Source organism: Rhinolophus sinicus, linkage group LG11 (assembly GCF_036562045.2).
Source record: "Rhinolophus sinicus isolate RSC01 linkage group LG11, ASM3656204v1, whole genome shotgun sequence".
NCBI classification, from domain to species: domain Eukaryota; kingdom Metazoa; phylum Chordata; class Mammalia; order Chiroptera; family Rhinolophidae; genus Rhinolophus; species Rhinolophus sinicus.
The window spans coordinates 9,814,106-9,842,065 of NC_133760.1; the positions used below are offsets into that span (position 1 = coordinate 9,814,106).

Sequence of the window (27,960 nt, forward strand, 5' to 3'; positions counted from 1 at the left end):
GGTCTAGAGATGCCATTGTTGAATAAAACAGGCAAATGTTAGGTGTTCAGACCCCTTAGCACTAATCTGAAATGTGGTTCTGTTCTAAGTACTGAGGTCCCAAAGTGGAAAAGGGTGACTCCATGTTTACTCTCCATGTTTACTTTCATGAAGCTTTCATGAGGAAACAGACTATCAATCAGCAAGGAAGGAAAAAGGAACTTAATTTCAGGTTGCCATTAAGATAAAATGCAGAGGAAGGGGATGTAGAGCACAATTTTATTTTAACGTGTTATTTTGGAAAACTTCGAACACACAGAAGGAGACAGAACAGGACAATGAAGTCCCATGCACCCTTCATCCGAGCTTAAATAACCACCAACTCACTGCCAATCAATCCTGTTTTGTCCACAATCCCATTCGCTTCTCTAAAGCAAATCTCCATGTGCTATCTTAGAACATGGAAAGCCCCTCAGATTGATATCTGTGCCAAGATATGAGTGGTGAGCACAAAAGCAGCTATTCAAAGATCAGAGGGAAAAGCATTTTCAGGCAAAGGGAACAGCAAGGGCAAAGGCCTGAAATGATAAAGAGACTGGGACGTTTAATGGGAAGTGGAGTTAATCAGGAATGAATAAAAAGGGGAGAGGTGGGTAAGTTCAGAGATAAACAGGACCAGACCATGTGTCTAGCCCCTGGACCATAATAAAGAGTTTGGATTTGTTCTAAGGGTAAGGGGATCCCATTGGAGAGTTTTACGCCGAAAAGTGAGTCACTTCCAGGATGTGGGAGCCTTTCCCCTCTCTAATTCTGGGTTCTAGGCATACTATCTCCTTTCACTTCTTCAATCAAATCATGTACCATGTACTTTTTTTTTTTTTTTTGCCTCTATGGCTTTCTTTGCCCTTACTGTTCTTTCTGCCAGAAAGACTCCCATTCCAGTTGGCTTCTATTCATTCTTGGCTTAAAGATCACCATCTCCTGGAATCCTTTCCAGGGTGGGGCGGGCGCCTCTGGCCCCCACAGCTTCCTATGCTCCACTCATCCCAAGTCTAACCCCCCCCGGGGTTGTAGTTCTGATTACGTGTGGACCTCCTTCCTTTGGGGCGCCAGGAGGCTAGGGGTCAGGTTTGTCTTGTTCACTGCGGAGAGTAGTAATTATTTATCCTGGTTGGGGGTGGAGGGATGAGAGGGTTGGTAAGGGTCCTGGTCCTTGCGCCCCCTCACCGGATGCAAACTGATCCCGACCCAACCAAGGCTAACAGTTTAGCGCTAGTCCGTAGCCCCTCTGCGCACGCGCTTTGCTCAGGCGCGCCCCCCGCCTCACATATGCTAATCACTGCGCTCGGGAGTACGGCCTCTGGGGAATATGCAAATAACCCCTTTCAGCGCTGGAGGCCTCCCATTGTCCCGCGCTAAGATTATACAAATGAGTAGGCTTTAGGTCCAGGATCCCGGCCGAGCTGGCGACCCCCACCCCCGGGGCATCCCATCTTCCTTAAGGCGCGTTCCTGCTGCGCTCACGCACGCGCGAGTCCCGCAGTTTCTTGTTCAGTCCAGCTGCGGACTGTACCAAGGGAACCCGGACAGCGAGGGGCAAAGCCCGGAACCCCCTGCCCGGGCCTCATCCATGGCACGACTCGGATAGCCCCTCAATCACACTGTGAGCCAGGAATGGTCCATCTCGCCGCGCAAGCGCCCTAGGCTCTTCACGCCCCTCGCGCTCCCTCCTACCCCACTTGCAGCGCAGGCGCCGAGCCCGGGCGTGCAGCCGCCGCCGCCGCCGAGCCGGAGCGGGGGCCGCCCTAGCCGGTGAGTGTCCGGGATCAAGGTGCGCGGGGCATGCTGGGAAGCGGGCTCTCGGGCACCGCTGCATGATGGGAGTGACGGCTCCCGTCACCGAAGAGCCGGCAGCAGTCTTCGGCGGTGATAGTCTGAGGGCGAGACCTGGGCTCCCTTTTCTCCCCCCACTCGGCTCCGTGCCGTCCTGGGGCATCCTGGGAAAGGGGGCGCCCGCCCCTAAACGTTGTTGGAATCTATCCGCTAGTCGTTATAGGACTGGTGCATTCTAGGAAGGATTATCCTAGCTCCTTGTGGGGAACCGGTCCCTTTTGTCACACACCCTCCGCTGAGCATTTTGGAAATTTGGATGCTTGGACACAGAGCACCTTGGAAGGTGGTCATTATAGGCCGGAGGCATCCTGGGAAGAATTGCCGCGGGCCATTGTGGGGACTGGTCCTTATTGTCTCGTATAACGTTTTGCACTGGCTTCTTTACCTCAGTATTGTGGAAAGGGGTGCCTATTATGCTCGCGCAGGGCATCTTGGGAGTTGCTTGATACAGGCTCAAGACATTGTGGGGTCTTGCCCACAAGGTATAAGGGAGCCTCATTTATGCCCCTCTTAAGATCATGGGAGCCAGTCTGGCTGCCATCATCGTAGGAATGGGACTTGTTCACCAAGGAATTCCTCCATCTGATATATGGATCACTCTGGAAGGGGCCTTGTGTGATGTGGGTTTGGGGAAGGGTGGCTAGACTGGTGAGCAATTTCTCCTGAAGTCCCAATAGTGCCTGGTTGCCAGTTGAAATATAGAACGCCCAGTTAAATTTGATGTCAGATAAACAAATGTACATCCTAAGTATTGCATGGAACATATGCATACTAAGTAATAATTTGTTGTTTATCTGAAATCAAATATAACTGAGCATTGTCTGTTTTTATTTACTAAATCTAGCAACTTTATCCTGACATAAAGTAGAATTCCCAAATTAAATGGGGCCCTACAGGCAACAGGTATTACAAGCAGTATCCTCTGCCAGTTGTGAATCTTCCCTGTCCTTAAAGCCCATATCCAGGTATCTTTAGAAAGCTCCCCTGTGCCAGCCTCCTTTAGACTTCAAACCTAATCTTTTTCTCTTTAGCCCCAGCATTAAACATCACCTCCAGGCTTTGAAGGAACCATGTATTTTCCACCATTGTATACTTAGTGCCCAGCACAGATCTTGACATATAAGAGGTGCAGCTGAGGCTGCCATCTTCCTTCACTAACTTGTTCTGCAGCTCTCCCTGTTAGGTAGTGCACTGGGAGACGAAGTGGGTATGTGTGTGTGTAGGGAAGTATTGGTGAAGAGGGAGAGAAAGGAGAGGAGTTGAGAGAAGGCTTCTTGGTAGAGGCAGACATGGTATTTGGGTTGGGAAGAAGTACAGAAGTTCTTGTGTTTGAGGTGAGACTTGTAGGGTGAGGAGGCGTGACAAAGGAGAAGGAGGACATTCTAGACAAGAACAGCAGGATTTGCTAAGATCCACAGATGTGAAAAGCCCTGGTGTGCACAGGAACAGGTGAGAAATCTGGAATGGTTGATAGAGAGGCAGAAATGGGAGTAGTAACAGCCTGTTAATGGAGGACCTGCCACATATGAGCAATTTATATGAATGAACCTACTGAATCCTCGAAAAATATTTTCAGCCGAGGATTCATTTTATGAGATATAGGATGACATGGCTTCAAATCCTAGTTCATGTTTCTCCCAGTTGGTGTGACCTTGGGCTACTTGTTAATCCTCTCTACCTCCATTTCTTCATCTATACAAAGGAGAGAATCTGTCTCGACATGATGATGAGGAATACACGAGTGAAATCCTGGAAGCCCTTTTTGCATCTAGAAGGAGACAGACTGGAGAAGTTAGGTCCTTTGCTTGAAGATACACAGCTAGAATGTGGCAGATTTAGGACTCAAACTTAGACACTATCTTGCCAAGGTATTAATGGATATAGAACTAGGACTGACATTCACAGACTAGTGCAACCATACCATTGTTTAAATATTTAAATACTTCTAGACTGGTTGGTATATCACCACTATGCCAAGTAATCCGTACGCCCAACTGCTAGTTTGGATCCTCCCCGAACTCCAGGCTTTCCCACATTCTAGCAACAAAAGGATTAATATTGGGCATAGGACCATGTTTTACCCTCAGTTCTGATTGGTGCCCAGGCTTGTTCCCACCTTTAAATATTTGGAATCTTACCCTTCCCCACCCCATTGAATAAGAACCACAGACAGCTTTGTTACTCAGGTGGGTAAATTAAGGCCTACAGAGGGGCAGGGACTACAGTCAAGGCCTTGGAGGCAGTCAGGGACAGAGCTGGGGCCATCTTTGCCTTGCCCCCAGCACTGAGCACACAGCTAAGCCTGGGGAGGCAGATGCTATGTAAAAATTTATTGAGTCACCACAGGCCTTTCCTTCCCCTGTCCAGCATCCCTCTACCTGCTGACATCTTGCATTAGAGAACTTGTGGCCGAGGTGTGGCTGTGGAGAGCTGGCCGGGGAGGGACACTGCCCAGCTGCTGCTCTGCTCCTGTCTTCTGTCCCCGTCCCCTGGCCATGACAGAGACCCGTGAGCCAGCTGAGACTGGGGGCTACGCCAGTTTGGAAGAAGATGATGAGGACCTCTCTCCAGGTGAGATGGCCTTAGAGGTGGTGGTGTTGGCTTGAATATGATCCTGGCTTGGGATTGGGGCTCTGCTGAGAAATCTTGACTCCAGGTGAGATGGCCTTAGAGGTGGTGGTGTTGACTTGAATATGATCCTGGCTTGGGATTGGGGCTCTGCTGAGAAATCTTGAGGGGGGTTGGCTTCCTGTCTCAGTGGGTGTTCTGTTCTGACTGGGACTCTGTGTCCTGCTAAAGGATCCTTTCCAGCTGAGACTTCTGGGGGTTGTAGATTGGCTGTGAATGCTCTCCTTGCTGGGGGTTCTAGATTGGCTGTCCTCTCTCTTGCTGAAGGTTCTAGAACGACTGTAGTCTCTCTCCTTTCTGGAAGCTCTAGTTCCACTGTAATCTCTTTCTTTTCTGAGGGTTCTTGTTCGGCTGTGATCTCTTCTTTCCTTGCCAGAGATTCTAGATCGGCTGTCATCTCTTTCCTTGCTGAAGCTTCTAGATCGGCTGTGATCTCTTTCCTTGCTGGAGCTTCTAGACTGGCTGTGATCTCTTTCCTTGCTGGAGCTTCTAGATTGGCTATGATCTCTCTCCTTTCTAGGAGTTCTAGTTCTGCTGTGATCGCTCTGTTTTCTGGGGGTTCTAGTTCGGCTGTGATCGCTTTCCTTACTGGAGCTTCTAGATAGGCTGTTATCTCTTTCCTTGCTGAAGCTTCTAGATTGGCTATAAACTCTTTCCTTACTGGTGCTTCTAGATTGGCTATGATCTCTTCTTTCCTTGCTGAAGCTTCTAGATCGGCTAGAATCTCTTTCCTTACTGGAGCTTCTAGATCGGCTATGATCTCTTCTTTCTTTGCTGAAGCTTCTAGATTGGCTATAATCTCTTTCCTTACTGGAGCTTCTAGATCGGCTATGACCTCTTGCCTTGCTGGAGGTTCTAGATTGGCTGTGATAGCTCTCTTTTCTGGGGGTTCTAGCTCGGCTGTGATTTCTTTCCTTGCTGGAGGTTTCAGATCGGCTATGATCTCTGTCCTTGCTGGGGCTTCTAGATTCTCTCTGATCTTTCTCCTTGCTGGGGATTCTAGATCGTCTGTGACCTCTCTCTTTGCTGGGGGTTCTAGACTGGCTATGTCTTCTCATCTGGCTGGGAGTTCCCTTCCGGGTACGACTTCTTGCCCTACTGTGATTTCTCTTCCAACTGTGACTTCTCACCCTGCTGTGGGTCCTCTTCCGACTGCGACTTCTTGCCCTTCTGGGTGTTCTAGACCGGCTGTGACTTTGAGTCCTGCTGGGGGTGCTAGATCGGCTGTGACTTCGGGTCCTGCTGGGTACACTACCCTGGCTGTAACACTTGACCCTGCTGGACATTTCAGTTGGGCTGTAACTCCATTCCCTGCTGAGGGTAACCATCTGACTGTAACTCTTTACCCTCCTCGATGATGATGGAGACTGGCTGTAACCTATTTCCTTGAAGAGAATTCTGGTGGGGCTGTAACTCTTTGTTCTACCGCGGGTTACAACCAGCCTCAAACTCTTCCCCATACCCGAGGCTCCTGGGGGGCTATAACTCTTCTCTCTGCTCTTATTCCTAGGCTGGCTCTCACTCCTTTCCTGGTTGTTGGTTCTAGGCTGGCTGTAACTCTTCCCCCCACTCTGTTTTTGCTGGGAAGTAGGAGTTCTTTCCCTGCTGGGCATACCTTGTTTTGCACCCTGAGGTCTCTTCCGACTGGGAGTTCTGCCCCGGCTGTGTGTGCCCTTCTGCTGGTGGTGTCTTACCCTGCCAGCCTTGCTGGCTTTGCTGGCCCTGGTGTCAGTGCTGGCCCTGGTATCAGTGCTGGCCTTGCTGGGTGTTCTCGCCCTGCTGCGGCCTTGGGACCGGCTGCTGGGCTGCTTAGAAGGGGCTGTCTTTGTACTTGCCGATCTGGTAGACTTGGAACTGCTGGGGCTCCTGACTAAGTTGGGTGCTGTCGATGGCTTGGTGGGCCTTGCGGATTTAGTGGTCTTCACGGAGGCATGAGGCTTGGGAGATGCTGTGGGCATCGAGGGTCCAGTGGACGCCGGAGACACACTGGGCTTTGAGGATCTTGTAGGTGGAGAAGACATGGTGGGCGCAAAAGGGCTTGTGGTCCTGGAAGCCACGGGGGACGTGAAAGACCTGGTAGCTAGCCATGGGGGACGACCTGAGTGCTGCCTTTCACAGGCCAACTGCATGAAGTCATAGTGGGCATGGAAGGCCCTGGAGGGTAGGTGGTGTGAAGTCAGAGGTGGGAGGATAAAGAGGGGTGGGGCCCCATCCCAAGGGCAGAGATGTTTCCTCTGTGGTTTGCAGCTATTCAGCGAATGTGTCCTCCTGCTGACTCGGGCTCAGCATTGCTGGCGACACGAAGACTGCCAGCCAGGTCCTGCTTTCCCAGGAGTCGCTAGTCTCTAGACCCAGACATTCACTGCTCAGATGGTCAGGTTGTTAGGGGACCCAGAGGAGACACTAACCCCTGGGGAGTCAGGGAGGACCTCAAAGAGGAGGTGACATGGGAGCTGGGGCCTTAAAGAAGAGCAGGAGTTTGCTGGTAGTGAAGGAAAGGTCACCCCAGGCCAGAGGAGAGCGGAGGCAACGGCCTGGACGTGGGAGATGAGGACTCGGGGCCACCCAAGCAATGAACCAGGCAGAGTCTCTGCTTTTTGGGGCAGGCAGTAAACACACAAGCAGATGTTGTGTAAAATAAGTAGAGGAGAAAAATAAAGCAAAGTTAGGGCCATAGGGAATGCTGGGGAGGGATTGCTGGTTAGACAGCGTGACCAGGGTGCCCCTGAGAAGGTGACACTTGAGCAGAGAATTGGCGGAGGGGCAGGAGCAAGCCTTAGTCCACCTCCAGAAAGGGTGGCAAGGCCCTGAGGCGGGTGCACGCCTGGGGTGTGGAGGCACAGGAGCCCGGTGTGGCTGGCTCAGGTGTAACGGGCTCCTGAGTTAGGGCTGCCAGAGGAAACTGAGGAAGGGGGGCTGATGGATGCAGGGCAAGGCTGCTGCAGTCCTAGGAGGTGCTTTTGGCAGGCTCCTGCCACTGCACCGAAAGAAGCCAGTATTTCCTGCACTGCTGCCAAAGTGGAGACTCCCCCCTCCCAGACCAGTGTTTGTGTGCAGACCCCCCATAGCAACTGCTGATATCACCCTTTCCTGTGCACGGACTTTACATGTTTTTCCTTTTTTTAACCTAAGTTTGTCCTAGGCATGTCCTTCATACCTATGAAATCACAGTAATATATCTATACTTATAAATATTTTAATTCACTTCACTAGATATTTATATATACAGTCATGTGCCACTTAATGACATTTCGGTGACCATATGTATGACGGGGTCCCGTAAGCCTATACTGGAGCTGAAAAAATTCCTACTGCCTGATGACGTCATAGCCATCTTAATGTTGTAGCATAATACGTTACACTAATACCATTGTGCTTCCGGTGCCTACAGTATTCACTACAGTAATCTGCTGTACAGGTTGTAGCCTGGGAGCCATAGGGGAACAGAATTTGTCACCCCAAAATACATTTAACCCTTGAACAACACAGGTTTGAACTGCGCAGGCCCACTCATGCTGGGATTTTTCAGTTGACCCTCGGTGTTAGAGGGTCAACTGGTGGTTGTGAGTCTGCATGTGGGCGACTTATGTTACATTCGGATTTTCTACTGTGTTGGTGATCCGGGCCCCTAACCGCCCCCCCACACACACACACACACACCCTGCATTGTTCAAGGGTCAACTGGAGGGCTGTTAGGCATAAGGATTATTTTAGGCTGGTTATTTTCAAGGAAAGGCAGATTTGGGAGAAGCTCTGAAAACTAAGAAGTTACCGTTTGTAAAAGACATTTACATTTGTAAGGGAAGTCTCCATTTGTAAGGGGTGTCTCTCACTGTACCTGGAAGATGGAAATGACTTTATCTCTAGAAAACTCTTATCCATGCAAAAGACAAGGATTTAAATCTGCATACAACCTTGCCCCTGGTTACTGTGCTTTTCCTGGTCACCCCACGCCCAACCTCTTTGTCTTCAACTGGAGATGGAATTTAATTAAGGTGGGGGCTTCAGCCTTTGGGGGAATTACTCAGTGTTCCTGGGTCTGTCCCATGTACACAGGAGGTATACATGTCATTAGACTTTTGTCTTCTGTTTGTCTTTTATTGCAGGGATGTCTCAGCCAAGAACCCAGAAGGGTAGAGGGCAAATTAATTTTCCTCCCCACAGAGCAATAGCCTAGGTGTGTAGTAGGCTAGACTGTCTAGGTTTGTGTAAGTGCGCTCTGTGGTGTTTGCACAACCACAACATCTCACAACCACGAAACTGCCTAACAGCACATTTCTCAGAATGTATCCTGGTCGTTAAGCGGCACATGACTGTATGTAAAACCACATATATGAGTGTATCAAAGTACATAGATACTGTGTGTTTTAATTTGCTGAAATACCTGTTCAAATGTTTGCCTCCCTAAAATGATCCAATGTAGGCCATCACCCATATTTAGCTTTCCCGGTTAGAGCTGTGTAACTGGACGCCTCACTGCTCTGTGCCTCAGTTTCCCCATTTGTCACTTAGGGATAATAGCAGTACCTCCCTCACAGGGTTGCTGTAAGGATTAGGTGAGTTAATACACAAGAATAGGCCTCTTAGGCCGGCCCGGTGGCTCAGGCGGTTAGAGCTCCATGCTCCTAACTCCGAAGGCTGCCGGTTCGATTCCCACATGGGCCAGTGGGCTCTCAACCACAAGGTTGCCAATTCAATACCTCGAGTCCCGCAAGGGATGGTGGGCTCCGCCCCCTGCAACTAAGATTGAACACGGCACCTTGAGTTGAGCTGCTGCTGAGCTCCCGGATGGCTCAGTTGGTTGGAGCGTGTCCTCCCAACCACAGGGTTGCCAGTTCAATACCTCGACTCCCGCAAGGGACAGTGGGCTGTGCCCCCTGCAACTAGAAACGGCAACTAGAAACGGCAACTGGACCTGGAGCTGAGCTGCGCCCTCCAACTAAAACTGAAAGGACAACAACTTGAAGCTGAACGGCACCCTCCACAACCAAGATTGAAAGGACAACAACTTGACTTGGGGAAAAAAAAGGCCTGGAAGTACACACTGTTCCCCAATAAAGTCCTGTTCCCCTTCCCCAATAAAATCTTAAAAAAAAAAAAAGAATAGGCCTCTTCCAATAGCAATGGATGCTGCTGGGACTGTTATTTTTTTTTGCTATTCCTACTTTTAGCCCTATTTTGTCCTTAGTAACCCCTTAAGATGTAGTTCTTGTCCGTTTACCTCGTTGCGCCTGAGGGAGCAAGATGAGTCACCGGCAGCTCTACTGGAGCCATCCAAGAAAATTCGGTCAGGGTTCTCGTTCTTGCCGTGTCTGCTCAAACCTGCACGGTCTGATCCGGAAATACGGCCTCAATATGTGTCGCCAGTGTTTCCGTCAGTACGCGAAGGATATAGGCTTCGTTAAGTTGGACTAAGTGAACTTCCATGAATGAATCATGCAAGCTAACTATCTTATAGCAGAAACAATGTCAGCTCTTTGTACGTAAAATAAAAAGGCTTCGATTTAAAAAAAAATGTAGTTCTTACAAGACATTCATTTGTTTGAGCACCTACTGTGTGCCAAACCCTGTTCTATGCGACGGGGAACATCTGTGGGGAAGAGCAGGATTGTGCCCAGGCTACCCCTCTCCATACAGTGCAAGCCTGAATGGGGCCCAGGGAGGGGACAGCCGGGCACAGCCCTGTCCTCTGATGCCTCTGTCTTTCCCCACCTGTCGCCCTCCAGGTCCCGAGCATTCCTCTGACTCCGAGTACACACTCTCAGAGCCAGACTCCGAAGAGGAAGAAGATGAGGAGGAGGAGGAAGAGGAGACCACTGACGACCCCGAATATGACCCTGGCTACAAGGTGAAGCAGCGCCTGGGCGGGGGCCGGGGTGGCCCTTCCCGCCGGGCCCCCCGTGCAGCTCAGGCCCCGGGCCCCCCAGCTCAGCCCTGCCAGCTCTGTGGCCGCTCACCTCTTGGGGAGGCCCCTCCAGGCACCCCACCCTGCCGGCTCTGCTGCCCTGCTACAGCCCCCCAGGAAGCGCCAGCCCCCGAAGGCAGGGTCCTCGGGGAGGAAGAGGAGGAGCCGCCTCGGGCTGGGGAGGGCCGCCCAGCTGGGAGGGAGGACGAGGAGGACGAGGACGAGGAGGGGACCTATCACTGCACGGAGTGTGAGGATTCCTTCGACAACCTCGGGGAGCTGCATGGGCACTTCATGCTGCACGCCCGGGGTGAGGTGTAGGCAGAGACCCCCCCCACCCCAAAGCAGGGAGCTTCGCAGAAGGGGTGGGCTGGGAGGAAGGGGCCGAGGAGATTGGAGTGGTCATGGGGGACGGGCACCGCCGATCTGTGTTGTCTTAGCAGTAGATGTGTGAAGGCCAGAATAAACGCCAAATTCTGTGTGTGTTAGTCCCGTGTGTTTGGGGAGAGTGTGTGTGTGTGTGTGTGTGTGTGTGTGTGTGTACGTACACTCTAGTGTGTGGGGGCATTTATACCCCCCACCCGGGCTTCTTCTTGGGAGAACTTCAGGATCGTTGACAATATTTACTAAGTGTTTATGTTCAATGTGGTTTGAACAAGGTCCCCATGATGTACAGACTCAAATACAACAGAATTTTGTTTTGCTCATATAATAGTGCAGGGTGGGTGTTTCAGGTAGGCAGGCAGCCCTTCTCCAAATGGTGATTTGGGGGCCCAGACCATCCCTTAAGCCCGTTGTCATCGACGTGGTGACGACGGGTGGCCATGGTCTGGGAGCCTGGGGAGACACACATATTTTCTCCTAGGCACCAGCCCAGGAGTGGTACATACTGCTTTCATTTATGTTCCTTTGCCAAGAAGTTAGTCACATGGCCACAGCTCACTGCAAGGGAGTCTGGGAAAGGCAGTCTAGCCAACTGCCCAGAATGCAGAAAACAGCTTGTGGAGGATAGCTCGTGTTCTCTGCCACTTCGCCTAAGAACCTTCACAAAGAGGACGTTCATTATAATCATAGCTGTGCTTCATGAGCGCTTCCTGGGTGCCAAGTGCCACTCTGAGAGCTTTATATATGTTGACTCATCCAAGTTGTGCATCTAGGAACTTACAAAAATAGAACCTTAATCATAATCACAGCTGCCATTTTCCCAGCACTGACAGAGTTCTGCGTTTTATTTGCATGAGTTTATCAGGTCCTTAGAATAACTCTGTGAGGTAAGGCCTGTGATCCATGAATTCATTTAGCAGACATCTTTTGAGTACCTGCTGTGTGTGCTAAGCATTGGGAATACACCCGGGAATACACCCTTGTCCTTATGGAGCTTACATGGAGTGGGGAAGGAAACACTGGTGGGGACAGACAGTAAACAAGTGAGAGATGTAGTGTGTGCTGGATAGTGGTAACTGCTGTGGAGAAAAACAAAGCAGAGAAGGGAGAAGAGTTCTGGAAGGGGGTTACAATTTTAAATAGTGTAGTCCTCCCTAAGGAGGTGACAGACCTGCAGGAGGGAAGGAGGGAATGATGCACATCTGTGGGAAGAAAGTTCTGGGTGGGAGGAGGCAGGAGCCTGCCCGTATCAGGAAGGCCAGAGTGGCTGGAGCAGAGGGAGGGAGGGCAGAGCTGGAGGGATGAGGCCGGAGGGGAGCAGAGGGCCAGCTTCTTACAGCCTTGTCCAAACTTTGGCTCTCGCTCTGAGACGGGAAGTACTAATTTACAGAAGCTTGGCACCGAAACTGCTTTGAAAATAGAAGCCTAATTATAATGATAGTTACCATTTACTGAGCATTTACTGTGTGCCAAGCCCTATTCTAAGGCGCTTTACATGTGTTAACTCATAGAAGCTTGGCAACTAAGAACCTTCAAGAATAGAACCTGAATTACCGTAATGACCATCATTAAGTCAGCGCTCACAGCGGACCAGGCCCTGGGCTAAGAGCTTTATATGGACAATCGCCTTGGAACCTTATGAGGTAGGGGCTGTTATTTATTTACTCATTTATTCAACAGTGATTTATTGAGCATCTGCAAGAGGCAGCCACTACTTGGGGCGCTTGGAATCGAGCAGTGAACATGATAAAGACACTGCCTTTGTGGATGGGGAAGACAGACAGACACTTAGATATTGAAGTGAAACACACAATGTATAGACTGTTAGAAGGTAATACATGCTGTGGAGGAAAGGGAAGGAGGATGGGGAGGCTTGTGTAGGTGTGATGCAGTTTCACATAGGGTGGTCAGGAAGGCCTCACTGAGCCTTCTCATCAAAGCAGAGCGTTAGAGAGGAGGAAATGAGCCATATGACTGCTGTCTGCAGGAATAGCAAGTGCAAAGGCCCTGAGGTTGGAGTCTGCTTGGGATGTTTGTGGTAGAGCACATGGGGCCTCAAGGCTGTTGCTGAGGACGGCAGGCTGAAGACTGGTGGGAGGGGCAGAGGGTCAGGCCATGTAAACCCTTATACCGACTTTGGCTTTCTCTCTGAGTCTGAGTCATTGTCATAATCCTTAGAGGCACAGGGGCTGCTATCATGACCGTTTTATAGCTGCTACACCTAGGGCATATAGACATTGAGTTATCTTCTAAAAGTCACAGCTAGTAACTAGCAGAGCCCAGATTTGATTCCACACATTCTTAGTCATTAAGCCACACACCAGAAATGGCAGTGGCTGTCTGGAGCCACCATCTGATTTGCAGGAATGTATTTGGTCTCCACAGAGTTACTGAGTTTTTTAATCATCTTAGTTACCAACATTTAAAATGTGCAGATTTCACATAGAAATGGGTTTCTGGCTTCTCTTGCAAAATAAATGAGATCTAGATTACTGAATCCATAATCCCATGGGGCAGTAGTTTGCTGCAGCTGAGCTGGGGTCACCTCATGCTAATGGGGTATTCCCTGCTGTGTGCCCAGGCCCCACTGTCAGGCATCTGGACCTCCAAACCTGCCTGCTTCAGTGATTGATGGTACCTGCTTGACCTCAAAGAGCATTTGCATTTGACATCTGTTACAGTATCTTAGACCAAAGCATCTTTCAAAACCTACACTTTCCATCCTAGAAGCTCAGACCCTGACATTTATCCACTCTGAACTGATACTTGAATACCCATTATAGCAGAGCATCTCTGAATCTCACAATCTTCAGAGCTGAAATGCAGAGCTCATTGAAACAGTACGGATGGATTTGGTTTCTTGGGACAGCATGCTTAAGCCCTCTTCTGCCCTAGACAAGGCTTGCTTTCTAAGCACAGATGTACAGAATTATCCATTCATCAGCAACAATTCTTAAGGATCATGAGAGACGGGTCATCAGGAGTCCCGGCCTGCTGCCAGTGGGGTCATTCAGTCAGGACCCAGTCAGGATATGGAAATGGAGCTAGAAATTCCAAAGAGCTGATTTTTTGTGTTTGTTTGTTTGGTTTTGTTTGTTTGTTTGTTTTAATTTATTGGGGTGACAATTGTTAGTAAAATTACATAGATTTCAGGTGTACAATTCTGTATTACATCATCTATAAATCCCATTGTGTATTCACCACCCAGAGTCAGTTCTCCTTCATCACCATATATTTGATCCCCTTTACAAAGAGCTGATTTAATACAGGGAACTGGTCACACAGGTGTTTGAAGCCTGAAGAATAAGCATGGAAAAGTGAGGTAATCGAGAAATTAGTGTCTGCAAGAAGCTTTCACCTCTAGGACAGGGATACAGAAAGAGAAGCAAGATTATGAGAAACCACATGTGCCTAGAGGGCAGGCCACGTGTGGCTAGTGTAGGATCAGTGACGAGGTGCCATGCTGCTGGAGCTTAAACCTCCGGAGGGGCGCAGTGCCTTGTGTGAGAGTACAGAAAGGTGCTGGAGGGGTTCCCTCTGGAGCCTAAAGCAAGGTGAGGCCCTTTCCCTTCTTACCTTCCTCTGCCCATACCGCTCATGGGCAGGACTTAACAGAAGCCTTCTCTCTAAGGCAGGCTGGAGGCCAAGAGACACAGGTAAACACACGGTCAAGGAATATTTTTTGAGCTTCCATGGTAAGCGCTGTCCTAGGTGCTTTGGATGAAGCAGTGAGAAAAACATGACACTTGTCCTCAGGAGCGTGGTTTCCAGCATAAGGACACAGATAATGAAATAAAAGTCTGATAATTCCAGGTGTTGAAGTGCTGAGAAGAAATTAAATCAGGGTAAGAGTTGGAGGGGCTACTTTAGCCAAGCACGCAAGGAAGGCCTCTCTGAGGAGATGGCCTTGCAAAGTTCTGGGTAAGAGCACTCCGGGCAGAAGGAACAGCAAGTGCAAAGGCCCTGAGGCAGAAGCCAGCCTGGTACGTATGGCTAGAGTGCAGTGAAGAAAACAGAGCAAGGAGGGAGTGGAGATTGCTTAGTGGGCTGGGGCCAGCACTGTTGGGTTTTGTGGGCTTGGGTGAGGTCTTTGGGTGTTATTTATGGGATTCCATTGGAGGGTTTTAAATGAGTGACATAAGCTGATTTACATACAGAGTGGTCTGTGGTAGAGACGGGGGCGGGGCAGTCATAGCAGGGGTAGTAGTGAGAGTAGGGCTGGGTGAGAAGTAGACTCTTCAGGAATTTAGAAGTAGAGTGCACTGTTTACTAATCTGATGGCAGTTGTGGAGATAGGGGGCTGTAAGAGTCATGATAACCCATTTTAAGTTTGCGACTCCCATTTGTCATCCAGGTGTCTGTATCTCATGGGGGAAGTCTGGGGTAAGGATAAAGATTTGGGAGTTACCAGTGATGCTATTTAAATCTTGGGAATCTATGACATCTGGAGAGTGTACAGAGAATAGGATGCCAAAGGCAGACTTGAGCAGGTGGCTGTCTATCTTGGGAGAGCATGTGGGGTTAGAGCCTTAGGTTTGGGGTTAGGGGAGCCACTGAGAGGGTGGTGTGAAACTTCTGGGTTTTCACCAGGTGTCAAAGGAAATATTTGGCTTTGGTGAAATTGATATCTTGGGAAAAAGTGATGGCCAACTGACTCCAAGCCAGTTTCTCTATAAGTCACCTCAGCAGAGATTCAGGCTAGCTAGCCCTGCCCCAAATCACACACACACACACACCCGCTAGAGGTAGTATTTCCCAGGCTGGGACTCCTGCTTCCAGGCTCAGAGTAGGTAGTATATCTGTCACTTAGAGAAGGGGTCAGCAAAGTTTTACTGTAAAGGGCAAGATGGTAACTATTTTAGGCTTTGTGGGCCATATGATCTCTATTACAACTACTCAAAACTACTGTTCTGTGTGAAAACAGCCATAGATAATACATAAGTGAATGAACATGACTGTTCTGATAAAACTTTATTCGCAAAACCAGGAGGCAAGCTGGATTTGGCCATAGTTTGCAGACTGCTGCCTTAGGCTATAAATTACGCTGCATGTGACAGACCCAAACAGTGGTGGCTTAAACAAGATAGAGGCTTATTTCTGTTATATGACAGTAGGGAAGTGGACGTTCCAGGGCAGGTATGACGGCTCTGCTCCATGAAGTCAACCAGGGACCTAGGCTCCTGCTATTTTGTTGCTCTGCCACCCCACGTGTTGTTCTCGTGGTCCAAGATGCCCGGATACCGTGTCCACATTACAGGTAGGAAGGTGGAGGGAAGGCATGTCCCTTTCTAAAGCTTGAGGACCACCCAGAAATTTAGCCAGAACTGTGGCATGGCCATATCTAGCTGCAAGGAAGTCTGGGGAATGTAATCTTTGCAACCATCATGTGCCTAACAAGAAATTGGGAGACAGATACCAGTCTTTACCACATCCATCCCACCTGTGGGCTTTAAAAACATCCGTCGATTCAAATGAGTCGGATTATTATATGCAGGGCATCAACCATTGTCTCTAGCAGCAGGGAGAAAAACTGGCCCTGTGGGACGCAGCCCGGGTTGGGCCTTTAAGAGCTGAAAATCGGGTCTAATGGGAAATCTTCCAATGTTGGCCAAATACGACAGGAAACAGAAGGTATCTCTGTTTGATTCCAAACCAGTTTCCTCACAGGCCAGGCCAGCTCTGCCCTGAGCTCCCCACTCCTCATGCCTTTCTTATGTTCTCTGGGAATTCCTGCTAAAAAGCCCGAGTTCCTTGTTTAAATATCTTAATGTAGACTTTTTCTGTTTTTAGGTACTGTTTCTGTTAGTTTATTCATGCCATCTCACCTACCCATATACAAAATGTACCAGAATGGTACATAAAATTATTTAAATGGGCAATAGATGATCTGAGGTGGGGGGCCATTCAGTGCCACGGCCCCTCCTTGAGCGGGCAGGGCTGGCAGGGGGTGGGGAGACGAGGACTCGAAGTGCAACCCCCGCATGGCTCAGCACAGCATCCAACTTTGCCGCCCTATTCCAGAGGCCTGAGCTGCTCCATCTGGGACCCATCTGGTGGCCTGACAGGCCAGCAACACCTCACCTTCCCTGTCCCCATTCAGGCACAAACCCAGGGCACTTTGCTTCTACAGCCCATGGCATTCATCTGGGCAGAATTAAAGGTCATTACACAATCTGCAGCTACTTGTGATTTCAAACTATTTAATTGGGAATGAGGGAAATACAAATAACAATTTTCCCTCTTGCTCATTTTTTTTTTCTTAAACAAAAGATCTCCCTATTGTCTGATTTTCCTATTACTCTGAAGGTCTTTGTGTCCTCCAAAGACTGAAACTCTAAATGAGCATCTTCCGGGTCCTATTTACCAGGAGCCCTTTGCCTTTCCCAGGAGGGAAGCAAGTCCCTCGAAGGACCTGTCCCATATCAGAGGTGGGTCCCACGGGCTGCAGAGCCTCCATTGCCCTGGGGAGGGCTGAGGCTGCACTCAGAGCTCCCCCCGGGCATGCCGGATGTAGTGTTGATGCAGCCCAGCTTCCTGGGCAAAGTCCTGACCACACTCAGTGCAGGCGAAGGGGCCAGGAGGGTCGCGGGTCTTGTGCGCCAGGCGGTGCTGCCTCAGAGAAGCGGCCTGCCCAAAGGTCTTGTCACAGTCAGGACAGGGGAAGGTGGGCTGGGCAGTGGTGGGTGCAACAGGCAGGGAGGGCCTGGTGGCTGGACCGTGGCTGCGCTGGTGGGCGATCAGGGCCTTGGAGGAGAGGAAGGAGCGGGCGCAGGTGAAGCAGATGAAGAGGGCCCCCTGCAGCTTCTGGGCCACGAAGTCCGCTGGGTGCTCCCGCTTCATGTGACGCTCCTGGAACTTGGAATTGGCGAAGGTGATGAGGCAGCGGGTGCACTGCAGGGCCCCCAGATGGCCTGAGGGATGTGGGGAGAGGTCGGGGGAGGCCAGCAAGAGTCTCCAGGACCTCTCCCAAACCCCAGAATCATGCCAACAATTAACATTCAGTGCTTACTATGTGCCAGGCTGTATGCCAGGGCTGGATAGTGGTACCGGCAAATTATTATTGGACCTGTTTTACAGATGATCAGGCCGAGGCTCCAAAAGGTTGGGCAACTTGTCCACAATCATGAGGCTAGGAAATGAAATGGAGTCAGGACTGGAACCCAGGGAGTCTGCCCTTCCCTCAGAGCTGTGTTATTTACAGCACAGCCTCTGGAGCCAGACTGCCTGGAATTGAATCCTGGCTCTACTACTTCCTAGGCAGGTTCAACAGTTTCCTCATCTGGAAAATGGGGTTAAACCGTATCAGCATCTACTTCATAGGGTTGTTGTAAGGAATAAATGAATGAATTTATGGAAAGTGCTTAGAATAGTCATACATGATGGTTTGCAATTCTTACTATTGAGAAAGAGAAAAGCAGCCCCACAGCCGGGAGCTGGCCTGGCACTCACAGATAGGCTCCTGTTGAACATACACAATGTCACAGAACATCCTCAGAAAGGCTACTCTGTGACTGACATGAATCCGGACAAGACCATGCCATAATAGCATCTGAACACAAAATGGGAACATTTTCCAAGCCACAAAAATGACCAAATACCCTCCATCCTGGCTAATATATGAGTGATTTCTGCTGCTTTACCAATCACAGCTTTGTGCCTTGCTTTGTTCCTCTGCCTTCTAGGTTTTTTAAGATAGCTGACCGTTCAATTGCCCCTGCTTCCTGTCACTATCCAATCCAGAGCAAAACCCTTCTTTGAATTCTCCGCAAAGTCACCTACCACAAACCCAAATCCTATAATCAGTCCTTTGTAACTGTTACTGAGTGAGATGCCCCAGTGCCCCCATGGTCTGTGCTTCCTCTGTGCAGTGAGCAAGCAATAAACCCAACTTGTCCCACTACAGGTGTGCTCCTGCGGGGGGAGGGGGTCTTTGGCTGGAGGGCATCGACACTGGCTCTCATTGTTATAAATACTTAACCTGTCTGCCGCAGTTCCCTCATCTGAAAGTGGTAATAACCAATTTCATAGAGTCCGTTAGGAGGACTGAATGAGGTAAGGAGTGATAATTGCCTAGCACAGAGCAAACATTCAGTAGAAGCTGTTGCCATGTCAAACCGGCTACCTTCCTTAGCCTCAAGCTTTCCTCTGTTCTGCTGCTAATCCCGGTAACAACCCCGTGAGGTGAGTAGTGGAACCCCTTTTGACATATTGGGAAACCAAGGCCCCTGTTGCACTGAAAGTCTGAGGCAGAGTTGGGACTGGAACCTTGGGGCTCTTCTCACAGTCTCTGCTCTTTCCGTGCCACATCTCCCACCCCAAGCCTCTCTGGATGCCACTTTGTCCCTCTGAACTGCATCCCATTCATATTTAGGTGGACAAAGCAGGGTGGGTACATCTGAGCATATGGGTAAGGATGGGGAATGTCAGTTTCTGGTAAGGCAGCTCCCCAACAAGTGCCTGCAGCGCCTTGGACATTGAAATACTGTAGAAATCCTTTTAGCATCAGCTTCTGCACCCCACCCTCCTCTGGCCAGCTGTACTCACAGATGTTGCCTTTTGTACTGCGGGGACTCCTCTTGGACAAATCCTGCTGCTCCATGGTCTCTTCAGGGGGTGGGTCCTCCATGGTGACTAGGACCCCTCTGGTCAAGAGAGTAGTACACACGATAAAATAGTAAATCAAATGAAGTAGCTCATCTGTCCCCAGCCTTAGAGAGCCTGCTAATTCGATGACCTTTAATGTAGAGGATCTCCTTGCCAGCTTTTGACACCCCCTCCCTCCCCCCGCGAGATACCATTTCCTTGAACTCTGACCTGATGGAGCTCTCACTAGAGAAGCTTCAACTCTCCCAAAAGCTTGTGACTCCCCTGAGCGCCATCTCACCTGTGTGAGACCTAAGACCTACATCAAACCAGCTCCCTGAATTCAGAGCGCAGAACCCTTGATCTTTGACACCATCCTCCTCCCCATCTCCTACCTGTCGAGACAGGTAGTGGTACCCACGCTTTAGCCCGCCTCTTCCCGGGAGACATCTTTCTCTGACATCCTGTAACTCTTGTTCCACCCAGAGCCCCCGCCTCCCACGCGCGATTTCAGCCGCTGTGTCCCGCTGCTTCAAGCACTGCCCTCGGTTCCCTCCCCAGGTTGGTAGCTTAGGCTTTTCTCCAGACAGCAGAGGGCTGCCTTTCGTTGTGCCTGTCAGTAGGTTGTCACAGCGCCGCCACCCGGAGGGAAGCGGGATAGGGCCCACCGAGTCGCAAGGTCCTGGTGGTTTCCACTCCCTTTCGCCTGGTGAGCTTCTCGAAACTGAGATCTCGGATTGCCAACCGGCAGTGATGAAGTCACGCCTACTCAGGCCTCAAAAATAACGGGAGGGGTCCTTCTCTGCACTGGGGTGCGTTATGATGACGTTACGAGACCCCCGTGCCGTACAGATCTAAGTTTATTGCGCAAGGGTGCTAGGCGCTCCTGGCGCGCAGGCGCTCTGGCTCCCTCATTGTTTCCGTCACTGCGGCAGCCGGAGTTCGGGAGCGAGTGCGCTTCGGCTGTTCTGCGCAGGCGCTGGGAAAGGCTGTGTCCCTGAGATCGCGCTTCCAAGACACACCTCCTAAAAGGAGTGACGTAAGGTTAGATAGAGCCTGGATCCTGTCTAGACATCCCCAAATTCTTGTGCTCCACCCTCTTCGGCCTCTGTCCGCCCGACCCAGGGGCGGGCTTCTCAGCCGCTGACCCACTGCCGGCAACTGCGCTCTTCCGTGTGAAGGCTGTTTGCTCGGTTGGTGATTTGGGAGGCGAGGGGGACTAAAAAAAAAAAAAAAAATCTGTCCCTGAGGGAGGACGGGGCTGGAGGCCGGATTTCTGAGTTTTTGAAACAGAAGGGGAAACATACAGGAAAAGGGCTGGCTAGGACTCGGGGTCCCTGGGGAATAGGGTCTGGGCGCCGGGTTTCTAGATCCTTGGGAGTGACAACCGAGAATGGAAGAAGGGGGCAGGGTGGAGGACTAGGAAAGAAAATGGCTGGGTCTTCTTGACCTGGGTCTTCCTCACCCCTTGCTTCCCAGCTATGCCTCCGCCGCGGGGTGACGTGACCGCCTTGTTCCTGGGGCCTCCGGGTTCGGGAAAGTCCGCGCTGATCGCAGCGCTGTGCAACAAGGATGTGGAGATGGTAGATATCCCCGATGGACGGCCGGATCCCGGGGTCCCCAGTCTGCGAGCTGCGGGCCCAGGCCTCTTCCTGGGCGAGCTGAGCTGCCCCCCCGCAGCGCCGGGGCCCTGGGCCGCGGAGGCTAACGTGCTGGTACTGGTGCTGCCCGGCCCCGAGGGAAACGGCGAACCCTTGGCTCCAGCACTGGGGGAAGCAGCGCGGGCTGCCATGGCCCGAGGGACCCCTCTGCTGGCTGTGCGGAACCTCGGTCCTGGGGATTCACAGAATGAAGCCCAGGCCCGGGATCAGACAGCGGCCCTGCTGGACAGCACGGGGTTGGGAGCCGCGCCTCTCTTCGTGCTGCAGACGGACTGCGGCAGCAGCAACAGCTGCGAGGAGCTGGAGCGCCTGCGGGGAGCATTGCGGAGCCAGGCGGAGGCGTTGCAGAGGTGAGCGCGGCCTTTCAGTGTGGGTTGGGGGGACCTGGTCCTATACGGTCTAGGCCCCAGCCCCCTGAAGTGATCTTTGAGGTCTGCGAGGCCCCGCCCCTAGCGAGTTTGGGACTAAGCTTGACGGGATACCTGCTGGAGGCCCTGCTCCCGCATCCAGGTCCCGCCCCTCAGCGCAGGTTTTGAGGTCAGGGAGGCTCCACCCAAGCAAGCGCTCTGTGCTTAACTCTTCTGTCATCTAGGCCCGGCCCTAGCCAAAGGCCAGCTGGAGGTCCGGACTTGTTATCCAGGACCCACCTCCTGTGAGCGCTCTGTCACAAGCCCCACTTCCTAATGAGTATTTTAGGAGACACCAGGACCTACGGCCCAAATGCTATCCCCAGGCAAAAGTTTGAAGGAGAGCTCTCCCTCCCACACAAGCTTGTGACCCTCGTGAGGATTTTACCTAAGGACTTGTACACTGTCAACTCTTCCTTGCCTTCCCTGTCAGCTTGGCTCTCAAGCTATCCCAGTCGCCCAAAGCCACACCCTCAGTGAGCCTCGTTATTTCTGGGTGCCCTCCCCCACTTCCTTTTTCTAATCCCTCTTGTTTCTGTGCCTTCTTGCTAGCTACCTCCTGAATTTTCTCCCACAACACGCAGTCCCCTCATTTCATAGATGTCAAAATGAGGGTGAGAGAGGGGCCACCTCTCCTCCAGGCCCACTGCTCCTCTTTTTTCCTTAGCCACACCTCCTTGGTAGGAACTAGTAGGTGAGGCTTCTCCCCTGGTCTTTATTCCTTTCCTTACACCCGGTCTCAGGAAAAAGTGTGCTTGGTGACTTTGCCCATGTCGAATAGTGAATAGTGCTCGACTTTCATTTAGCCCACAATACAGTTGCGATTCTGTCTTTGCTCCAAGCCCCACTTTGTGTGTTTTGCCTGGCCCAGCATGGCCTTTTGTTAACCTTGAAGGTCCCTTGGAGAAGCCCCGCCCCCAAGTACTCTCTCTCGGGGCAGATTTAGGCGGGGTCCTGGTTTTAGGCTCTGAGAAACCTGACCTCAACAAGACGCCCCATTCCTGCTTTAAGCCCCTATCCTTTTCTTTATAGCCCGGGTTTCTATCGGCTGTGCCATTATTTGACCCCCTCCCTCCCTTTCCTGCTCTTGCCTCACTCGGGGATTATTCAGAAAGCTCCACCCTTGTCATCATAGCCCAGTCCTGTCCCCCTAGTCTAGTTCTCCCGCGTTTAGTCCCGTTTGCCCTTGACTCCATCCTTTCCTGTCCCCGTAGGCTCCTGCCACCTGCTCAGGATGGCTTCGAGGTGCTGGGCGCAGCAGAGCTGGAGGCTGTGCGCGAAGCCTTTGAGACCGGTGGTCTGGAGGCGGCACTGTCTTGGGTTCGTGGTAGCCTGGAGCGACTGGGCAGCGCGCGGCTGGACCTGGCTGTGGCTGGCATGGCTGACGTGGGCCTTGTGCTGAACATGCTGCTTGGGTTGGATCCTGGGGACCCAGGGGCCGTGCCTGCTTCAGTGCCTGCGGAACCCACGCCCTACCCAGCCCCAGAGCGCTCCAATGTGGTGCTCTGGACCGTACCTCTTGGCTCCGCGGGCACTGCTGCTGCCCCCCACCCTACCCATTATGACGTTCTCATCCTCGTTACTCCTGGGGCCCCCACTGAGGAGGACTGGGCCCAGGTCAGGCCTTTGGTGCTACCGGATGCACCGCTGGTGTGCGTGCGAACAGACGGCCAGGGCAAGGATCCGGAGCCTCTGGAAGAGGAGGAAAAAGCAGAGAAACCCAGCGGGGGCGAGAGCCTAGAGAACGCAGACGTAGGGGGGTTGGAGGAGGCATGCAGCGAGGGAAGGGAGACACGGGGCACTGGATCACAGAAAGCAGGCAGTGGGGAAGGTTCAGCAAAAGCAGGCATTGAGAGTTTGCAGCAGGTTGGTGGCTCGAAGCAATCAGGCAGCGGGGACTCCGAGCGTGTGGCCACCGGGAGTCCGGAGGACGATACATGGGAGGTGCTGGAGGAGGCGCCACCGCCGGTGTTCCCCCTGCGGCGGGGCGGACTCCCCGGGCTCTGTGAGTGGCTGCGACGCGCACTTGCCCCGGCCCAGGCTGGGGCGTTGCTACTGGCGCTGCCACCAATGTCTCCGCGCGCAGCCCGAACCAAGGTTGCTGCGCTGCGGGCTGGGGCGTGGCGGCCGGCTCTGCTGGCCAGCCTGGCGGCAGCGGCCGCCCCAGTACCCGGGCTCGGCTGGGCCTGTGACGTGGCGCTTCTGCGCGGTCAGCTGGCAGAGTGGCGGAGGGCACTAGGGCTCGAACCAGCGGCGCTGGCCCGACGCGAACGCATGCTGGGAATGGCACCTGGGGAGCTGGCAGAGCGGACGCACTTCCCGGGCCCGGTAACACGTGCTGAAGTGGAGGCGAGGCTGGGTGCCTGGGCAGGCGAGGGCACTGCTGGGGGCGCAGCGCTGGGGGCGCTTTCCTTCCTGTGGCCCGCGGGTGGCGCAGCAGCCACTGGCGGCTTGGGTTACCGTGCAGCGCACGGTGTCCTACTGCAGGCACTGGACGAGATGCTGGCAGACGCCGAGGCAGTGCTGGCACCCCATGCGCCTGCACAGTGAGGGGTGGGGATCACAGTTGGGACTTTCTGAGTGCTCTGCTTCCAGGAGCTGAGAACTCCAAGTCCCGTTTAGAGTGAGGGGGGTTGGGGGTCCAGACTCTGGCATGGGATATCTGAGCCTCTGAGCTAACAGCACCCGGCCGGCCACTTCAAATCCTGGGTGTTTGAATGGGATGAGGCTCTGACTACTGGTTGGGGTATGTGGCTTCCAGTTACCTGGGTTCCTGAGTCTTGAAGGAGAATAGAATCTGGAGGTCAGGACTCCTGATTATTCTGGGGATCACTGGGCAGGACCCCCAGACTTGTGTTCTGAGGGGAGTTGAGGGGTTGAACTCCTAGAAGAGGGTATATCTTGGTCTTCAAGGAAGTAGAAACGATCTATTATTGGATGTCTAGTCCTCCAGGGGGAGGGGGAGAGGAAGCCCTGATTTCTGATAAGGGGCTCTCCATGTACTAGGGATTCCAGTATGGAGGACTGGGTCTGGGAACTCCAGGGAGCTGGAACCCTTGGACTTTGAGCCACAAAGAGACATAGGTCTATGTTTCCTTAGAATAGGCCTGCACACAGGCTCCCAGTTCCTCAAGAGGCAGTGGGCTTTGAATCATCATGGGGGCCTCAGAGGGGAGGAACAGTATGGGTCCTCAGACTCCTGGATCCCAAGTGGGCTATGGACCTTGGTTCCTAATTCCTGGATAGTGGGAGGTCTGCATCTAGAGGGAACGGGCTGTGTTACAGAGCTAGAAACATTGGACTTTCTTGGTTAGTAGAGGGATATTTCATATTTGCTCATCGGGGGTGGGGGGGCCTGGTGACCTAGACTCCTTTCCTAGCTGTTGTGGGGAGAATGGCCCCCACGAAAATGAAGGGAGGAGGTAAGAGGGGCGTGGTGGGCTCCGGGTAGTCGGAGACCAGAAATGAGGTCTTCTGGGTATGGAAGGGCAAGAACCCATACCTCGGAGGTCTCTTCTGCAAATCCCTAATGAATATGGGTCCTGGAGACTGACCCCCTCTCTGTGACTTTCGGAAAGGATAAGACTGCCCCCATTTCATAGGTGCTGAGTGATTCGAGGCCTCTCTGGGGAAATTATTCTGTCCCTCTCTCTAGTGGTTTCTGTCTTCTTTTGGCCTTGGTTTCTTCTGTCGTCAAGCCTGAACCCTTTCTGGCCTTGGTATTTTGTACACCTGCCTTTTTAGAGAAGCAGCTATACTGCTGTACTAACCCAGATGTTTCTGTGTTGGTTCCCTCAGGCATCCTCAAGAGGCTCTGCCTTCTGGTGTACACAGAGAGTGCTGCAGTGAGCAAGCGACCCACAGAACAGCTGGGCAGATGTTCTAGCCCGTGGGAATGTGCTGCAACTGAGGCAAAGGCAGAAACCACAGTGCCTGGAATGTTCTGGGCTGCCACCTACATGTAAAGGAGCAGCCACGAGTCACAGAATTCTTCATTGTCAAAAACAGGGACGGGGGAGCAGGGAACCTGAGAGACCACCCCGCAGAATCTCTTTTATGATTAATGGGGAGAGCAAAGCCCAGAGAGGGCAGGCTCTAGGCCCTACATGGTCTGGCCCCTGCCGCTTTTCATTCTCTGCCCTACCTTATCCCTCAACCAGCTTGCTAGGTCTTCCTTCGATGCTTGAATGGGCCACCTTGGGTCCTGCCTTAGAACATTTGCACTTGCTGTTCATTCTGCTTAGAATGCTCTGTCCCGAGATTTCTATGACTGGCTCCTTCTGTCAATCAGGTCTCAGCTCAAATGCCCCCGCAGAAAGGCCTTTCCTGACCACTTTAACTGAAGTAGCTCACCCCCACCCCATTATTCATTTCAGCCGGTTAATTTTCTTTGTAGCAGTTATTACTGTAGAAAATTACCTTATTTATCTATTTATTTACCTGTTTGTTGGCTATTATCCCTTTGTCCATCTTGTTTTCCACTGTACCCCCAGCACCTAGAATCGTGCTTGACACATAGTAGGTGCTTAGTAAATATTATTTTAATTCATTAGTCAGTGGCAGAACTAAGGCTGGAATGTAGATTGTCGGCCTCTTGCCACAAGACTGGGAAAGGAATGAGATGGGGGGAAACATAAGCATATAATGGAGAGGAAGTGCCTGTCTGAGGTCAGGGAACCTGGAAAGCAAGCTTGGCTTTGCCACTGTCACTCCAGGTGACTTTGGCCACTGCCTGTTTTCCCATTTGTGAAATGGCTGGACGAGAACCATAACTCCTTCCAAAGTCCTATTTCCTTTGACAACTGAAAGCAAGGGTAATTGATCTGAGGGGCAAGTACTTGAGGGATGGCTCCCCCATCTCTATCTTGAATTCCCACCTGGCACAATTTGTCCCATCAAAGTTGAGATGGGCAAGATGCGAAAAAGCATTTGGCTTTATACTGAATTTGAGTCATTATCCTCAAAGCTCACTCAAAGCCTTAGGGGAAGTGAAATTCTATTAGCATAGCTCTAGGGTCAGACAATCCTCTTGACTTTGGGGGTGACCTTGGGCAAGTCACTTAGCAAATGGTATCTACCTCACAGGGTTGTTGTGAGAATTCAGTGTGTACATAGCTATATGCATTCTCTCTCTCACAAGTCAACATACTGTAGTTCCTCCTGAGAAGCCTGGCACACTGGGAGCTCAAGCGGCAGTCTGGATGCCCTTACCTACATGCCCTCAGCCCTGGGCAGCACCAAGACAACTGTAGTCTGGGCACCTCCTGCCTCACCTCCATGCCTTTGTTCACAGAGTGCCCATCTGTTTTTCTGCCACTTTGACACCATCTCTGATTTGGTCCTGTCTGACATCTCTGCTCTCTGCTCCAAATTCCCTCTGCCCTCATGCCAGAGATCATATCTGAGAAAGCAAAGACCGAGTTGTGTTTGTGTGTGTCTCTCTGTTGGGGAATGCTGATTGTGTTACTGTATATAATTGTATATCAGCACTTTTGGAGTGGTTGCCTTTTAAATCATGACTTTTGATGGCATTGAATTTTAGGCTTTGTGGAGGTACAAGGTTGCTAGTGAGGCATCTGTCTCTGGGAACATCCAAGAAGAAAAGACTGAGCCTCCCTTTGGAAGGATTGCTGGTGCCATCAGGATGTGTATACCTGACACCTCCAGGCTGGAAGACCCTCAAAGGCAAGAATTCAAGGAAATGTATGATGAATCTTGGCATTGCCATGGCCAGAAACAGAATAGGCACAAAGAACGTGAGTGGATGAGACAATCTCATCCTTAGCTGAGTTTCCTACATTTCTGGATAATGATGGAAGGACTTGTGTCCGTTGGTGTGGGGAACCCTGAAGGGCAAATCAAGGGTGTGGTTGGCCTGTGGTGCTTTTTGGAGGAGTGAATAAAAAGTAAGTAGACATGCCATTGTGTGTCTGTTCTTTTGGGATATGAAGGGGGAAAAGAAGATACTTGGGATTTTAACTGGAGCTGGAAGCCTGAATTTCTAGATCTGAGGGAGGAAGTGACTGGGGTTAGGAGGAGGCAGCCAAGTATGGGGACTCCTGGGTCCTGGGAGAGGAGGAATGGTGGGGGTCTATACAGGAAAGACTCCCTTGGGCTGGAGTCAAGAGATTGTATCTCAGTTTTGCCTGGAGGTGGGGAGGACCAGTGACTTTCAACCTTGGGGGGCTTGTGATGATAAAGCATCTTAGCTCCAGAGCCAGCTTGACCCATTAACGCTCCCAATTTGTTCAGCTTCTCTGTAGCCAAGCTCTTCTCATCCTGACTCGACCTGGCCATGTGATTTGCTTGGCCACTGGGACAACAGGAAACATGATGCAAACAGAGGTTTGGACCATGCTCATGCACTGGGTGGGGCTTCCTCTCTTGCTGCCCTCAGGATCTCTGCCACTAGTGCCACATCAAGAAACCCTGGCTCATCTGCTGGGTGATAAAGCGAGATGTGGCCCAATCAACCTTGACACCCCAACTCACAGCCAACCAACCCTCTGAAACAGCTGCC

General features: G+C 51.6%; 5 protein-coding genes across 8 annotated transcripts; 3 read left to right on the forward strand and 2 right to left on the reverse strand.

Annotated features, from left to right (window-relative positions):
• The first annotated feature begins 1,657 nt into the window (after positions 1–1,657).
• ZNF428 (zinc finger protein 428) lies at positions 1,658–10,891 on the forward strand. Of its 2 annotated transcripts, none has more exons than XM_074314217.1 (3): positions 1,658–1,791; positions 4,240–4,443; positions 10,227–10,891. In XM_074314217.1, the coding sequence occupies exons 2-3, from the start codon at positions 4,368–4,370 to the stop codon at positions 10,724–10,726; spliced, it is 576 nt and encodes a 191-aa protein (XP_074170318.1). In that variant the 5' UTR covers positions 1,658–1,791; positions 4,240–4,367; the 3' UTR covers positions 10,727–10,891. The 2 variants fall into 2 exon arrangements, with proteins under 2 accessions (XP_074170318.1, XP_074170319.1); XM_074314218.1 differs by lacking the exon at positions 1,658–1,791 and adding an exon at positions 3,177–3,321.
• SRRM5 (serine/arginine repetitive matrix 5) lies at positions 4,403–6,972 on the reverse strand. The gene is made up of 2 exons (XM_074314220.1): positions 4,590–6,972; positions 4,403–4,486 (listed from the first exon to the last, which is right to left on the reverse strand). The coding sequence occupies exons 1-2, from the start codon at positions 6,627–6,629 to the stop codon at positions 4,403–4,405; spliced, it is 2,124 nt and encodes a 707-aa protein (XP_074170321.1). The 5' UTR covers positions 6,630–6,972.
• LOC109460825 (small ribosomal subunit protein uS14) lies at positions 7,879–10,025 on the forward strand. Its single transcript, XM_074314219.1, has one exon. The coding sequence runs from the start codon at positions 9,745–9,747 to the stop codon at positions 9,913–9,915; it is 171 nt and encodes a 56-aa protein (XP_074170320.1). The 5' UTR covers positions 7,879–9,744; the 3' UTR covers positions 9,916–10,025.
• On the forward strand, positions 10,237–27,360 carry IRGQ (immunity related GTPase Q). The gene is made up of 4 exons (XM_019756582.2): positions 10,237–10,348; positions 12,301–12,432; positions 20,852–21,383; positions 22,655–27,360. Exons 3-4 carry the CDS (start codon positions 20,854–20,856, stop codon positions 23,988–23,990), a joined length of 1,866 nt encoding a protein of 621 aa, XP_019612141.1. The 5' UTR covers positions 10,237–10,348; positions 12,301–12,432; positions 20,852–20,853; the 3' UTR covers positions 23,991–27,360.
• Positions 15,746–20,256, reverse strand: ZNF576 (zinc finger protein 576). 3 transcript variants are annotated; one of them, XM_019756588.2, is made up of 3 exons: positions 20,041–20,256; positions 19,334–19,431; positions 15,746–17,700 (listed from the first exon to the last, which is right to left on the reverse strand). In XM_019756588.2, the coding sequence occupies exons 2-3, from the start codon at positions 19,413–19,415 to the stop codon at positions 17,273–17,275; spliced, it is 510 nt and encodes a 169-aa protein (XP_019612147.2). In that variant the 5' UTR covers positions 19,416–19,431; positions 20,041–20,256; the 3' UTR covers positions 15,746–17,272. The 3 variants fall into 3 exon arrangements, with proteins under 3 accessions (XP_019612147.2, XP_019612145.2, XP_019612146.2); XM_019756586.2 differs by lacking the exon at positions 20,041–20,256 and adding an exon at positions 19,794–20,030; XM_019756587.2 differs by lacking the exon at positions 20,041–20,256 and adding an exon at positions 19,768–20,028.
• Positions 27,361–27,960: the final 600 nt, after the last annotated feature.

Bases quoted from the DNA above. Each gene is read 5' to 3' on its own strand.
- IRGQ (XM_019756582.2), top strand. From the start codon at position 20,854: ATGCCTCCGCCGCGGGGTGACGTGACCGCCTTGTTCCTGGGGCCTCCG. The intron at 21,384-22,654 runs GTGAGCGCGGCC...CTGTCCCCGTAG, and splicing joins CAGGCGGAGGCGTTGCAGAG to GCTCCTGCCACCTGCTCAGG.
- ZNF576 (XM_019756586.2), bottom strand. From the start codon at position 19,822: ATGTCTCCCGGGAAGAGGCGGGCTAAAGC. The intron at 19,432-19,793 runs GTGGGTACCACT...TCTCTTGACCAG, and splicing joins GGGAAGAGGCGGGCTAAAGC to AGGGGTCCTAGTCACCATGG. The intron at 17,701-19,333 runs GTGAGTACAGCT...CACATCCCTCAG, and splicing joins CAGTACAAAAGGCAACATCT to GCCATCTGGGGGCCCTGCAG.
- ZNF428 (XM_074314217.1), top strand. From the start codon at position 4,368: ATGACAGAGACCCGTGAGCCAGCTGAGACTGGGGGCTACGCCAGTTTG. The intron at 4,444-10,226 runs GTGAGATGGCCT...GTCGCCCTCCAG, and splicing joins TGATGAGGACCTCTCTCCAG to GTCCCGAGCATTCCTCTGAC.
- SRRM5 (XM_074314220.1), bottom strand. From the start codon at position 6,629: ATGCAGTTGGCCTGTGAAAGGCAGCACTCAGGTCGTCCCCCATGGCTA. The intron at 4,487-4,589 runs GCCCCAATCCCA...ATCCCAAGCCAG, and splicing joins CCTCAAGATTTCTCAGCAGA to GATCATATTCAAGCCAACAC.
- LOC109460825 (XM_074314219.1), top strand. From the start codon at position 9,745: ATGAGTCACCGGCAGCTCTACTGGAGCCATCCAAGAAAATTCGGTCAG.